This window comes from Molothrus ater, chromosome 2 (assembly GCF_012460135.2).
Source record: "Molothrus ater isolate BHLD 08-10-18 breed brown headed cowbird chromosome 2, BPBGC_Mater_1.1, whole genome shotgun sequence".
In the NCBI taxonomy this organism is placed as follows: Eukaryota; Metazoa; Chordata; class Aves; order Passeriformes; family Icteridae; genus Molothrus; species Molothrus ater.
This window is the reverse complement of record NC_050479.2, coordinates 33,978,756-33,994,250: the sequence shown is the minus strand read 5'-3', so window position 1 is coordinate 33,994,250 and position 15,495 is coordinate 33,978,756. Positions and strand designations below refer to the sequence as shown.

Sequence of the window (15,495 nt, the reverse complement as noted above, 5' to 3'; positions counted from 1 at the left end):
TCCTGGTGGGTCACAGCCTGTGTGTGCATTGAATGTGTGTGATCAGGCAGTTCTTTCAAGGTAACATCTGAATGCAGAGGAAAAATCATCTGTAAGCATTTCTTTAAATGTAGTTGTGTAGTTCATTTTCAGCAGCCTAAGGGGCGTCCTAAAGACAGGACAGCCTGGAAAAAGGCTAATGAGGATGGAAAAATGGAACCTGGATACTACAAATAGATCTGATCATCAAAGGAAAAAAAAACAAACAAAAGAAAAACAACAACAACAAACCAAAAAAAAACCAAACAAAAAAAAAAAAAAAAAAAAAAAAAAAAAAAAAAAAAACAAGGAACCTCGGGAATCAGGGAATCCTGCAGTAGAGGAACAGTCCAGTTCAAGACATCAATCTTTAAAATGTTTATTAAAATCTGCCATATTGTTGCTGGTGCATCACTGTAACATGAGGAGTCAGATTCTGCTTTGGGAACAGCACAGACTTGAAAATCCAGAGCTGGTCATCAGAAAGTTCAGCAAAACTATGCTTGAGCATTTAAAGGTTTATGGAAAGTCACAAAAGCTACCAAGGTGTAACACAGATTAACTTTACCTCTCTAACCTATTGCATCAAGCCACAGGCCCACAGAAGAAGAAATATCTTCAACTCCAAACAAGCACACTCACAAAGGTGGGCTTAGAAATCTTCACACAAATAAATTCTGTAGTTCATTTGACTTCTTCCAGTCAGATTTACTACAAGATGGAAGCATTTCTCCTTTGCTGTTTAGTGTCAAGGTTCAAGCAGCATAGAAATTCTGTGGGATCCCTTTCACACCCAGGCCGGTTATCTGTTTTAAAAAATTAAAAATTAAAATATAAAAGAAAGGAAACAATATAATGAAAACATTCAAACACTGTAGAACAAATATCATAGCAACAGACTACTAGGTGGAGGGTCCCCTGCTTCAAGAGGAGACCAAAAGGAGTCACTACTTGGAGGTCTTCCAAACTCTTTAACATCACTAAGATTATCAAGCACTACTCAATAATTTTGCTAATTTAAATGTTATCTGTGGCCCTTGCATGTAGTCCTTATCTTCAAAACAATTCATAGTAATTTTTAACACGCTTTGCCCATGCAAGACAAATGTGAGTTTGGAAAACACCAATTCCCTTGTGGAACTGGAGAACTCAATAACAAAACAAAGAAAAATGCTTATTTAGTCTTCCTGTGGACTTCTAAAGTGTGATGCTTGAATATATCAGTTCTCAGCCATGAGATATCTGCCCTAAACACTGCTTTCAACAGGAGTGTCCCAGATCCCATGAACAGATCTCCATCCCTCCTGTAACATGTCTTCATCCTGTGGCCAAACTGATAAAAGACTTTGGTCTGGGTTGATGGCAATTGCTAAGAATTGCATTTTATTCTCCTGAAGTACTTTTTGCTAATGGAGTGAAAAAAAATGAAGAGAGAAACAAGTTCCAGATTCAAGAGCCCCAGACAAAAAAAGTTTTTAAAAAGTAGCAATCATTTTTTGTTGGAATCTGGAATGTAGGGAATTCTCAGAACTTTAGGCCTGTAAGGCAAAGCTTAGAATTAAACAGAGAATTTGATTTGAGACCTTAGAAAAGGTTTCCAAACTTAAGTGCTAGAAGTGAGAATGTGGATTTATAGTTTAAAGTAGAGACACGTTAAGCTAAGTAGAGGAAAGTTTAGAGTTTTAGAGTACAGTATTATAGATTTATATATCAAAACATGAATAGCTAAGAAAGCTTACATTGTAACATGAATCCATAAGAAAAAATATTTAAAGATTAAATCAAAAACATACATATCCCTGTTAACAGTGTTTTATTAGTTAATAAATCCTTAGAAGATCTTATAACTAAAAGTCTCATGACCTTCTAAACCATGTGGTGAAGATGTGAGCCAAACTTACCCTTCCTACCTATACAGAAGATGAAAAAAATAAATCACATCATATAAAAAACCTCAGAAAACCCATTTCTAACTCATTCAAAATTCCTTCAAATCCTCACAATTTTTAACAGACAAAAAAAATCCTAAAAGGATTGAGATGCAAAATTTTGCCCTGGTAAATTTAAAGGAGAAATATGTTCTGTAAACATTTAGATTTCCTGGCACAATTAAAAACTGAGAAGTAAGAGAATGAAATTTGCAAAAGGGATTCGATTATAGTAAGAGATAAAAGCAACACCTTGCAGTGTACTACAGAACACACTATCCATATGGCAGATCCATACCCACTCACTGCCTTCAGATCCTCACCAGCCAGCTTTGGCCAACCCAGATATCAACACTATAACTTGTAATTTCTCCATCCAAGTCTTCCTTCCAAGTGCATGAGCAGCTCTGCAAAAGCAGCTGGGCCTGGCTGGAGGACAAGCTATGCACCTGGAGCAGCTGGAGGTGAGTGGGAGGAGCAAGGGCAGCTGGGGCCACCTCACTCCCAGAACATGAGGCTAGGCAGGTCTGATATACAGAAAGAAAGAAATAAAATCTGCTCACCTTGAAAATTTCTCCTGCATGAGGTTCCTTGGCTAAGGTGGCCTCGTCCAGTCCATCATATGCAGAAGTCACATACATTTCTGAGTAGTCTTTTCCACCAAAGCAGCAAGAGGTGATCCTTGGAGTAGGCAGCCTCACAGTTTGGATTCTTTTTCCTGGGAAAAATGTGCAATTGTTTTCTAATGTTAATTTTTTAGGAAGCATATAATTATGAATATACTATTAGTACACATGGCACAGATGTGACGTTACTCAGAAGGCACCTCCCCTCAGACAGAGACCACATCCTAAAGGACATTTTGTGGGGAAATCAAATTATTTCATCTGCCTCATTTCTAACTATTTTTCAGGCTCTCCCCTGCATCTGCGAGTCTTCATTTCCTTTTCTCTAAACAAAGCAGTACTGTGTGTGAGCTCAGGAAGGGCAGGGACACCTAGCTTGGGATGGATGTTGTTCCTTAAAGCATTTTCCAGTTAAACATTTCAACACTGAGAAAAATTATATGCAGCATTTTGTGGGGTTTTTTTATAGTGGCATTATTAAGAAGAGTGTGCTGCAGTTCATCAGCCAACGATGGGAGCAGGGGTACCTGACATTGGAGGCAGCACGGGGAGCTGCACTCTTTACATGATCAGAGCCTGAGCCAGCCATGCTCTTGGCAACCCATGGGGCAGAAATGGGCAATTCTTTTCACCTTATCTCCCCTTTAAACCATTCCCCCTGCTGCCATTCCCCTTACATTTATATGCACAAACTGGTGGAGGCCTTACCTGTCTCCGGGTCGATGCGGATGACTCTGCCGCCATCAATACAGGCCACCCAGAGCTTCCCTTCTGCGTCTATGCACATCCCATCAGGCATTTGCTCCTCTTTTTCCAGGTGGTACAAAAGCTTTGGGCAGGCTGCAGGAAGAGTTACAAAGGTGATGTTTTGTGGGCTGCTACCCATTCTGTATCAGACCCCAGTCTAACCTCTTCCATGCCCTTGCAAACAGCTACATTCATTTTCTGTGAGAAAGCCATGATGCAAAATGTCTTTCTGCAGATGTGTTAAAAGCCTAATTCAGCCTGGCAGAGACAAGTCCCCAGCACAGACATTTCAGTATGGGATTGTACCAAATTAGTGTTCCTGTTATTTTACCAAGAGAAGAGAACAAAATGCCCCCATCTCTCTTGTTAACCCACCTGCTGCCTGCCACAACACAGCTGCTGCAAGTGCAGTAACTTTTCCTGGACCTTTATTGGTCGTGTCACATAAATAATTACCTGCATTTAAACATTGGTGATAAGCAATATCTCCTAGCAAAAGATCAAAAACTTTACTTTTGAATGGCCAACCAAGCAACCAGTTTTGATTAAACCTGGACACCAGCTCATGGTCAGGGATGCAGTGCAGATATGTTGGTGAGCAGTCAGGTTCATGGAGCAGGGTCCCTGGGTCACAATCACCTTCTCTGACCCACCCATCACCTTCTGGTCATTACACTACCCAAGAATCAACAGCTGTGAACATAAAGCCAAGCCTAGGAAGCTCAAACATGTTACTTTTTTATATTTGCAGGGGGAAATGTTGCATTATATCCTCTTTTGAAATCTTACATCCTAAAATCTGTAGAAAGAGATGTTCTCAACAAAATGAAATCTGAGTGAATGCAATTACTTTGTGTGATTTTCATCTGTGATTACCCAAAGTCTGCACTCTTTAAAGTACAAAGGCAGTTCAGACATTTAAATTCCTGTGAGTATATCAGCTTGAAACAGCATTTTGCTTACACTTAAATTTAGTTCCTTGCAGATACAATAAAAATGTTTATCCATAAAATGAACTTAAGTTAAATTTGAAAACATCTTAATTTCAGAAATTTGGTTGGGAAAACTGTCACAATGACAGCTTGATCCTCTGAGTACCTTTCTGTGAAATACATACATGCATGTTCTCCACTTGTATTTATGGAGCTCGTACAATCAAAGGAATTCCAGTAGATGGCACTCAAGAATAAATACCATCCTAAAAGCTCTTTCTCATTCTGCAGTGTAAATGGCTTCTTCCCTGCAACTCCTTGAATTGGTCTAAGTATGAGCCATCTCTCCAGATGAAAGAAAGCTGAAAGACTGTCAAAACTTTGTTCACCAAATACACCTGCTGAGTAAATTTGAGGAACATCACAGCCAGCTGACAAGCTGTAACCAGAAGATAAGAGATCTGTCAAATAAATCCCTGCATCTCACAGGCCCAGGTCTTGCTGCAGACAGAGCAGTGGCACTACTTGTCACCAAATTTAAAAGCATGCGTACCAATCTTTCCAGTGTGCACATTGTAGCTGAAGGCATGGACAGCGTATGACAGGCTGTCAATGTGGAAGAAGGTCCTGTGGTCCAGGGACCAATCCAGACCATTGGAGATGTCCAACTGGTCTAACTGTTTTATTACTGAGTGGTCAGGGAAGAGGGTATAGAGAGCTCCTTGCCGCCTCGCTCGGACCCCTGGTGCCGTCTCTTCAGCCATCGTGCCTGAAATGGAAGTGGGAGCACTGGTTAGAAAGTAGAAGCTTGCTCCTCGTGTTTGATTAAAAACCTTCTCTAAGTGTTACCAAGATGTTCTAGGGAGAATCACAGGATTGTGATTTTTTTTTTCTTTTCTTCCTAAAAAGAAAATAACAGGTTGCCAAGAGAAGTTGTGGATGTCCCATGCCTTGGAAGTGTTCAAGGCCAGGTTGGATGGAGCTTTGAGTGACCTGACCTAGTGGAAGGTGTCTCTGCCCACAACAGGGAGGTTGGAACTACATGGTCTTAAGGGTCCCTTCCAACCCAAACCATTCTATGATTCTACAATTCTGCAATCCTATGGTGAAAGAGACTAATAGGTCCTGTCAGATTGATGAGGAAGAGCAAAAGGAGCAGATGAGGGGCAGCTGCCTCCCACAGAGCAGATCCTGGCCAATGAAAGGATGCTACTGCATTGCCATGAGGTTTAAGTCATAGACATCAAAGACCCAAAGGACCACCAGGACACATCCCAGGGGGCTGAGGTTTTGCTCACAGCAGAAGTTGAGATGCAGGCAGGCATCAATCATATGCTGTTTTTGTTGTTGCTCTTTGTAGGCTACTTTCATAATTTAAATGGGCTGTGACCATTAAAATACAGGTGCACACCATGTGACTGAGAGCATTGTTCAAACAATTCTTGAACTCTGTTGGGCTTTTTGCCATCACTGCTTCCCTGGGGAGTTTGTTCCAGTGCCTGACCACCCTGTGGGTGAAGACCTTTTACACAATGTACAACCTAAACCTCCTTCTTGCCTTCAGGAGGCTGAGGATCTCCCCCCCATATCCTTGTTTTTCACAGGCTAACCAAGAGAGGCTGCACATAATGGGTGCAAGCTGCAGCTCATGTTCTGCTCTAGAAGCTGCATCCTTCTCTATATTTCCAGAAAAAAACCCACATACATGAGCCCTTCACTGGCTTTTCCATGAAGGCAGTTGTTTGAAAAACACCTTCCACCAAGTAGGGGAGCCTTCCTGTCAGGTAGCCCCTGTCAACAGCTTCTGTCCTCATCTAGGTCAGAAGATGTAGAGTCCCCTGTCCTCCTCCACTGGGCAGTAACCACGCAGAGCATTCACAAGACAGGGAATAAATAAAAATACCTTATATAAAACACACTATAATTAGTTTCCCTTGGCTCCAGGGGAAATTTCTGCCAGGAGCTTACCAGCAAAAAACCTCCCCTTTGGATCCACTTTCCCATCATTGAACCTGTTGTTGGGTTTATCCTGCTCGAGCTCGAGGATGGTGGTGACTGCCTGGGTGTCCCAGTCCAGGAAGGCAAACCTGGTCCCCAGGGTGATGACATAGCCCCCACACTGCCGCAGAGCCACTGAGCTGACACGGGCATCTGTGGGGGAGAGAGAGCAGAGGATGAAAGGCAGCTCTGGCGCCATCACACAGCCTTTACCAAGGGCATCTGGGACATCCCTGGCCAGTAAAGGCTGAGCTGATGCTAAGATCCTTCTCCCCTGGGATTGTTAGCACATCTCACTGGCTCCATGTTCCATGGATTTTTCCACCTTCTAGGAGGGCACAGCCATTAGGACTGTACCTTTTTCTCTGCAGGTCCCAAATGAAACATGCATTCCCATTCAGTCTTATCAGGGGCAACATGTGCACTCTACTTGGCTGGCTTAGGCCACACTGTGCTCAGCAACACGTTGTGGGAAGATAGGGAGTGTGGTCCCATGAGAGACCACCAACCTGCAGGACTCCTACCAGGAGGGGTGGATGGGACAGACAGAGTCCCAGGATGAAGCAGTGAGTGTGGACTCTTACCCACAGACACGCTCTGCACCTCATTGGTGACTGGGCTCCAGCGGCAAACTTTCTGAGAGTTGATGTCTACGTAGACAAGTGCATTCTCCCTTTCCTCCCAGACTGGGCACTCTCCCATCCGGTTCTTCTCCTTCACAACAGACTCGATTTTGATGGAGGAAGACATGGTCTGAGGGGAAGTTAATAATAGATGTAATTAAAAGCTCTTATGTGAATTTTTCCATGCCTACAAAATTGAAAAGTAGAGGTTGTAAATAGCAAAGCACTCCAAATCCCACATGAACAAAGTAATTTAGGAGGTTCTTATGACATTTCCATGGTCTCATAGCTGGAACTGAGCTTGAGGTGCCAAATCTTCTCCTTACCAAAACTTTCCTAAACCCCAGCTGCTGATGAGGCACGTGTCTCCAGGCACAGGAGGGCTAGGGCTATGGCCCTAAGCTGGAACCAAGCTGCTGTCTGGAGATCCATGATCCTAAGGGTCCCCCTGACCACAGGGAGGGATCAGAAGGCAGCAGCACCAATGAGTGGTGGATCAATCTTTTTGTGGAAAATCAAGGCTCTGCCCTATTAACACGAGTGAATTGATTTCCTCCACAGGAAGCATTTACACACCCACAGCACCACACACCCACCACTCCACTTTGCCACAGAAGCCACTACACAACAAATGCCTGTTCCCACACCAAGTCAGTGAGAATATGCAAATACTGAGGAAGGCTCCTGCCTTTGAAATTCTACTGCTTTGTTTTCCCTCTAAGCATTTCCTCTTCATCAGCCCCTTCAGTGCCCCAGCTTCATCTCCAACCCCTGCTGCACACTCCAAATTTTGCCAATGCCAAGCTCTGGGGTGTGATTACCCTAGCTGCTGCTTGGGGGGCCAAAGACACCAGTGAAGCTCCCATTCCATATGCCTGCATCTGCCAGAAGTTGTTCATGCTCTGGCTACCCTTTGCAATAGGGTGCTTGCAGGGACATCAGTCAATCAGCCACAGCTGGTTGACACCCACACATGGTGCACAACCCATCAGTTTTATGTCCAGTACCCACTGATGTCTTCCAAAACACAGAAGACGTCCCGTCCCTTCCCTGACCTTGCTGTGCGGTGGGAAGGGAGCAATAACCTCCACACTGAGCTGTTACAAAAGAAAGGGGCCCACTCAGTGCCTCAGTCACCCCTAATGGAGCCGCCTCCGCTGTGGCACCCGCTGGCCTCAGCACATTTTTTCCACAGATTGGGAGATAATTCTTGGGAGGCAGCCAATCCCTGACAAAACATCAATCCCAGGGATTACTGTCTTCAAGTGGGTATTGTTTCCTAGTAGGTGAGCCGGTGATAAGGTGTACAAATAATTAATTAGCATTAATGCCCTTCAAAATACGTGGGAAGAGCCAGTCAATCACCGTGAGTGGAAATGCCAGGGCTGAGGGACATGGGATCTTTCCTACAATGAGTCACATCACCAAGTTTCAAACAACCCATCTATCAAATATATCCTTCTCCCTTCCAAAATACCCTGGCCACAAGAGGCTGGGCAGCAAACTGTTCCACACAGGAAAAGAGAATCTAAAGCATAAATGAAGATACACAGCAAGATGCCAAGTTTTAACCTCCAGAAACCTGTTAAACAGTGCTTGAGCTGGAGGAGTGAGTTTCTTGTGGGCTAACGCTTTGTGTCATGTGGCTGCCATATGTGGGACCCGAGGCTTGGAGAGACAATGCTGACTTTATTGTACCATGGTCTGGGAAGCACAGAGCTGTTCTCACCCCTGTGGGAAAACATGAGTTCGGCAGCAGCCCGGCAGCACTGTGGTTCCTGCAGAGGCAGAAAGCCTCCAGATCTGCAGCAGCCAGTGTGTATTTGTCTTGTCAGCTGTTTCATTGACCCAACCAAGCCTTATTAAACCTTTTTTTTCCCACCAGCTCCTGTTTCATTTACATGCCCCTTGTCCAACTTCTGCAACACCAAAACAGGGGCCTGGCAGATAAGCCGTAGTGAAATACTGATTCACAGACCCATCCCACATGCCACATGAGGAGTACACAATCACACCACTGCCAGCTGTTTCATAAGGCACAGGCAGGGGAGAAACCATCCTGCCTGCACCAGCTGCCTGCTTCCCCCTCTCCTGCTCCCCCAGGGATGCTGCAGAGACCTGCCCTGTCCCATGGACCCTCAGAGCACATCCACCTTCCCTGACTGCACATTCAGCCACAGCACCCTTCCCCTCTGCCAAAGAAATAACTCCTGTGTGTCACTCCAGCTGTGGAGGTTCCCATAATGGTGAATATTGTGGCTCAAATCATCCTCACCCCTCCCTGTTTTTAAGAAGAGGGCAATTAGAAGGGAAGGTCTGTGTTTTGCTAGTTGAGGTTTCACTAATTTTTACTAGCAGCTGAAAACGGAGGCTTTTAACAGGAAGGACCATCCAACCCTAACTGGCAGCATTGCCTCCAAAAGAGTTTCCACAAGCTGTGAGGGACTCAGCCCTGGTCCTACCCAGTCCCTGTCCCCCCTCTGCTCAGTGCTCTGCTCATTTCCTCCCATGCCTTCCCTGCTGGCACCTCAGGGAACTATACAGCAGTAACATTTCACCAAACACAGCATCTCAGAGGGAAAAATGAGGAAATGACCCCCAAAAACCCAGTTCAAAATAAGCAGTCCCCAAGAATAAGCAGTCCCCAAGAATCCTGCCACCTGGGCACCTTTATCTGTGGCACCTTGCACCCTGCTTGGTACAGCACTGATGAGAGAGAGCATGCAAGGAAAGACGAGAAATTCCAAACAAAATCACCACCAGAGATGAGCATGCAAGGAAAGACGAGAAATTCCAAGCAAAATCACCACCAGAGATGAGCATGCAAGGAAAGACGAGAAATTCCAAGCAAAATCACCAAATACTTCCGTAATCTCCCAAAGCAAAATCCCTGCAGAAAAAATCATCACATTCACCCTGCCTATATCCTCTTTCCAACATTTTGTTGGCTTTGCAGCCTCCTGGACTCATGCAGAAGGGATGGACAGGTGTCACTGAAACATTTTCCAAGTTAAATTGTTAAACTCTTTAACTGGTAAAAGTTACCAGAATTTGGAGACCATAAGAAAATTTTCCTGTTAGGAATAAAAAATGAATGTAAAAACATCCTGTCTGCTCTAGAAACTAAACCTTCTCTCTGGCAGCCATTTGAAAAGAGCCTTTCTAGACCTCTGTCCACATTCCTTTTCAAATCATCTGCACAAAAGTTGGTAATTTCAGTACCCCTAAAAAGATACAGTTAAAATACAAATGAATGACTGACCTTAAAAGTTTTTTTTGCTGTTTCCTTCCCTCTCTCCCTCCCATGCAAACACGCATAATTTCATTTTTAATGACCCTTCAAATAAGCAGGCAGACAGCTAAAACTTTTAATGTTCACTCGAGCAACCATCTGCATAAACCAGAGAATTTTCAGAACCCTTTTCCCCTCAGTCAAACAGCTGAATATCTTTACCAAGCTGGAGGACACCTATGCGAAACTCTGCAGCTCATCACACCAACGCACCTGCTGAGGAAAATATTGCAAGCCCTGGCTTGGTGCCTCTTTTCCAGCACTGGTCCAATGAAACTGGCTGCTGTTTCCAGCGACGGTTAAAAATGTGCACCAGTTGATGTTATCTGCATGGAGCAGGTAACCCTTTACATTTTGTATTCAGTCAGCAGTCACATGAATGATGAGGCAGGGACCAAAGCCTTTCTGAATGGTCTGGTTTGCAGTGCCAGCAGCAGGACATGTGATAGAGAAAAATCCTTGCTCAGTATTTTTCTCATGTCAGGAGAGTGTGAGAGGGAAACTGAGGCGTTGCACCATTCAGTTGCCCCAAGGGCTAGCTCAGTCTTCCAAAATTTAGGGTGCTGAAAGAGGAAGGTTAGTGAAAGATGCGAGGGAGGGTTTTGTAGTATTCTGATAAAGAAAAAAATATTGTTGTGATTAATCACAACAATAAGGTCTATTATCATCTTTAAGACTTGGCTCCTACTCCCAGCTATGCCACAAGCTTCTTGTGTGTGAAGTCACCAGGCTCCTCACCTCTAGCATGCAAAGCCTGATCCCACTCTGGCAAAAAGCTCCAAGCTGCTGCCTGTAGCACACACAGGGCAGGACTTTTACCAGGCAGTCTCAGCAACTGCCATGGATGCTGCAGGATGGTGATGTCTTGCCTGGCTTTTATTTTCCTCCTTCTTTGGCATTTGCCTTCTTTTTTTGTCTGTGGGAGGCCAAGGTGGAAGATGCCAAGTGCCTTCTGTCACCCAGCCCTGCTCAGCAGAGGGAGGTGATGGCAGGGCCAGCAAGGTGGGGACAAGGCAGGCTTGCCATGGGGACAGGGACCAAGATGGGCAGTGAGCCAGAGAGACCACCAGAGTTTTGGTAACAGGGCCACACTCTGCAAGGGCAGAAGCCACTTGGGAGAAATCAGCCCCAGTCCAGCATGCAGGAACAATGCATTTCTTTATTCATGAAAGACTTTAATGAACTTTGTAATTTGATGTTCAAATGATTCACAAGATGAACATGTTTCCCTGATAAGCAAGTAGACAAGATAGATGTATTATCCTACCATCAATAGTCACCATCAATCCACATTCAGAGATTAAAAAATTACAGTCCTAAGACATAAACAAATTCAAACATTTCTAGGGAAAAAGCCAGATACATTTCCAAGTGAAACTCCTTCCAAAATCACTGTATTACAACAACGTGATTCTGGGTGCCTTGAGGACCCTTCTGAGATATCCTTGGCCTCCAATGGCTCCATCTTATCTCTGCACAAACCCTTAGTCCCTGATTGCTCTCAGAAAAAATATTATGGTACTCTGCTTTCTTTTTCATAACCTAGATGAGAACTTCAAGAGGAGGTTCAAGTAGAACAATATGCATGTTTTTCACAGCATTTTCAGCTGGAAGACACATTCAAAAGGAAAATTCTGGCTTATGATAATTTTCACTGAAAATTAATTTTCATCTGGAAAAAAAACCCCTGAGAAATATAAGTTATCTTGTTTTCTGCAAAATATTTCACAACGCATTTTCTCTAAATGGATTTTGGAGGAGAAAACGACATTTTCCACACAGCTTTTCACTTCTGGTGACTTGGCTTCCCCATCATAGGCTGCAGCTACGTAAAACCAAGTGAGGCAGAGGGACAAAGAATTCACCTTGCTGTAAATGAAAACACCAAACATGCAGCTTGCTGGGTGAGCGGCTTGGATGCTGCATCATCAGTGGCACAGAAAGGACAGCAGCTGGGAAAATTATACCAGAACACATCTCTCTAATTTATTCATGTGGCTGCAAATGCTCTGGGGATGCCCCTGACACATTTTGCACCATCTCTTATTCCGACCCTGACCACTTCTAGGCTACCAACACAATTACCACATCTCCCACTCTGCCATTTCAACATCCCACATGTCTGCCTTTCCAGAAGCCAGTCACTTTAGGAAGAGACATATCTCAAAGGTTTTGTAGGTGTTGCTGCTGAGTGGTGCAGCTCTGCAGTAGCAGGTGCATGTATTTGCTAGCCAGCAGCTTTTCTATTAATTGTTTCCACAACATAAAGAGCCTGGCCCTGCCATGCACTTTGTTTGTTTCTAATGTTGCTGGGATGCAAAGCAGAACTTTCTAGTGAAGTTGGCCAAAGGCAGCCACGCACCCCTGTACCCCTGGCTGACACTCAACCACTTGTCTCCTCCTGGTGTGGCTTCCTCTCTCCTTTCCCACTGCTTTGGTGTCCTCTGATGCAACTCTTACCCTCTGCTTTTTGTAGTCCCTAGTTTTTATCAACACAGAATAGTCAGGAGAATACCAAGGCATTATCACACCACATATTGTGGTACTTAAATAATTGCACTTGTCTTCTGTTCCCCACAGGCATGTGCTCAGACAATAGCTTGGAATTTGTTCTTGTGGCTTTGCAAATATTTAGTAAATCCATCGCTTCCCTTTTTTCCCCCATAGCTCTCAAAAATATACTTGTGTTACTTGTTCCCCTTGAGGGTCCATCCCATCACTCATTGCTCTAGAAACTCAACGCTGCTTGTTATTTGGTTGTCCTGATCTCTTAAAGTTTTTATGCACCTTTGCAGCTCTTGGAGGAAGAGCCCTCCCTCCAACAGGCAGAGCTAACAAAGACACAGGCCTTAAAAACCCCGGGCAGATACAGGTATAGCTACTCACCCCAGCGATATCCCACCTGACAGCGTGGTCCAAAAGTGAAGCCAAAGCTTATCTTTTCCTGGCTTCACCCTTTTGTAGGAAGGGCCTGGTCCCTCCCTTGTGCTCGAGATGGGAAGAACTGGAGCTCCCCAGGCAGTCAGTGCCGCCTGCTTTTATTCCAGCAGAGCTATTTTGCCAGCAAAGGATTACAAGAGCTTTCTCCAGCTTGGTTGGGAACAACTACGTTTCACCTATGACTATAGATTTTGGTCATGAGGGAAGAAACCCTTGAGGGCTCAGCAGCTGCTCCTCCTGATACAGCCTTTCCTGTCACTGGGTTCTTGCTCAACCCTAATTGAAATCAGTGCTGATCTTTGATCAAAGAGGTGAGCGCCATTAATAAGCGAGGGATTAAACAAAAGTCAGGAAGCCTTCCTAATTGAGGGAACCAGCAACGGCTCAGCTCCAGTTTGCCAGATCCAGCACCCAGTCATGGGACCTGAGTGAAAATATGCCAGCAGCACCAGTTTGGGCTCCTCAGGGCTGGGGTGCAGGAAGCAGCTCCAGCCTCTGCACTGCAGGCTGCACTGAGACACGCTCCCAGGGCATTTCGGCAGCATTAAAAATGCAACTCTCCTGGCAGAGTTGGCACTTCCTGCTCATGAGAAGCCCACAAAACCTGTGCAGCAAAGAAGAGTAGGTGCTTTTACTGAAGGGGGAGGTGGCATTCATTTGTAAAATGTCTGCAGCAGCTTATTTTACCTGCCTCTGCTCTCACACTCGCAAAGCACAAAGAAACATGTTACTCCGACGTTTGCCCAGTGCCACCCATGCACAGCATGGAGGAAGAGGGGCTCCAGCAGCCATGTCCTCCTCCCTGTGGCTCATGGGTGCCTCTGCGCCAACTCTGATAAACCAGTCTTTGACCCAATTTTTCATGCCTGCACAAGATATTGCTCTTTCTTTTCTAATGCAGCAACAACATAAAAAAGATTGGCTTATTTTTTTGTGTTGTGCTGGCAATCACCTTGCTGCCAGGTGGTGTGAGGGTGTGCACAGGTACAAAACTTCAACAGCAATGGCAGAGGGAGCTTATCTGTGTTTATGCCCACTTATTTTCTGCTGCATCTCTGGATCTCCACTAGTGATCAACCACAACAGCCCAATAGCATGGTTCCAGAGCTACAGGTATCACCAGATTTGTGACTTTAGTGAGATCAGAGCCCTAAATTTGCTACATTCACCATCTCCCTCAACTCAAGCTTTCTCAGTACTGTGCCTTGAGTAGATTTTAGACTGTGCCTTTAGATTGCCTTGGAGCACAAAATAAATTAAGGACACAGACACTCCAAAGAACAAGGCCCAGCTTCCTTCACTGCCTCATGCTCATCCACACTGAAGTGCAGCTGCTCAAATCTTTTTTTTTTTCCAGCTGCCAGGACAGATCCCTGCATGATTTAAAGAGGGGAAACAGTAATGTGCACAAAATAATCTTTGAACCCTTGGATCAAAGCAGCATCAGGGCCTTGGTGGACAACTGATCACTACACACTCGAGGGCACAGCCAACACAAGATGATCCATCAGAAACTAACTGCAACAAGCCTGCAGAAATGGCAAACCATTATGTGCAGATTCTTGGAGCTACCTAGAGAGAAAATGCACTGCCACAGGCTCACTTGGCAGTCACTTGGTGGGTTACCCTCACACAGCAGGATGGGGACACACAGCTATTCCACCTGCAGATGGAGGTGCACTAACATGGGAACATGTAACATTCCAAGAGCAAAATTCTGCAGTATGAAATCCAACTGAGATACATCACAGTGTCTGCAGCACATACAGGCCTGAAGTTAAAGGCAAAAATGCAATCCAGTGAGTAAGTTTTCATTCACAACAGGTGGTGTGAAGAAATTGCAATAGATCTTCCCTTTCCTTCACACTTGTACAAGCAGTGGCTTTTTGGGCATGTGGGCCTGCCTTGCCTCTCTGTACTCTGGGGGAGGTTGGTTCTGGAGGAGGTATGTGCAGGTTGTGCTGTATGCCCAAACAGCCAAGAATGCCCAATGTTTTCCTGTGATCATGGATGTCCCCAGAACAGGCCAAGGTCTTCAAAGGATAGAAAAGCATATGGTTCTTGACTCCAAAATTTTGGGTTTATATATAATAAAATGAGCAACATGGTAACAGGCACTGGGGAGAGAGAGTGATAAATTCCAGACAGAGTTAATTTAAGCACAGCCACAGCTGAGGCCTGTTAGAAGGAAGTTGCAGATGCAGTGAGAGGTATTAATGTTTCAATTGTTGGGAACATCATAAGACAAATGAAGTTACAGTTAAAACAGTGGTAGGACCACCAAAAGGCATTTTATGAGGAACTTCAAAAATATGTAAAAGATACAGTACAACTAGTTTAATCAGTAAAACAATATATGGTAAGTTGCAAATGAGACAGAAGACTACTCAA

At 44.6% G+C, this 15,495-nt stretch overlaps 1 protein-coding gene across 1 annotated transcript; it reads right to left on the bottom strand.

Moving 5' to 3' along the window:
- Positions 1 to 758: 758 nt before the first annotated feature.
- On the bottom strand, positions 759 to 6,999 carry LOC118688839 (regucalcin-like). The gene is made up of 6 exons (XM_036386751.1): positions 6,834 to 6,999; positions 6,220 to 6,402; positions 4,805 to 5,020; positions 3,281 to 3,412; positions 2,510 to 2,664; positions 759 to 824 (listed from the first exon to the last, which is right to left on the bottom strand). The coding sequence occupies exons 1-6, from the start codon at positions 6,997 to 6,999 to the stop codon at positions 774 to 776; spliced, it is 903 nt and encodes a 300-aa protein (XP_036242644.1). The 3' UTR covers positions 759 to 773.
- Between the last annotated feature and the right edge of the window lie 8,496 nt (positions 7,000 to 15,495).

Bases quoted from the DNA above. Each gene is read 5' to 3' on its own strand.
- LOC118688839 (XM_036386751.1), bottom strand. From the start codon at position 6,999: ATGTCTTCCTCCATCAAAATCGAGTCTGTTGTGAAGGAGAAGAACCGG. The intron at 5,021-6,219 runs GTAAGCTCCTGG...CTTCCATTTCAG, and splicing joins AAAGGGGAGGTTTTTTGCTG to GCACGATGGCTGAAGAGACG. The intron at 3,413-4,804 runs GTACGCATGCTT...CTCTTCCTGCAG, and splicing joins TGTGCACACTGGAAAGATTG to CCTGCCCAAAGCTTTTGTAC.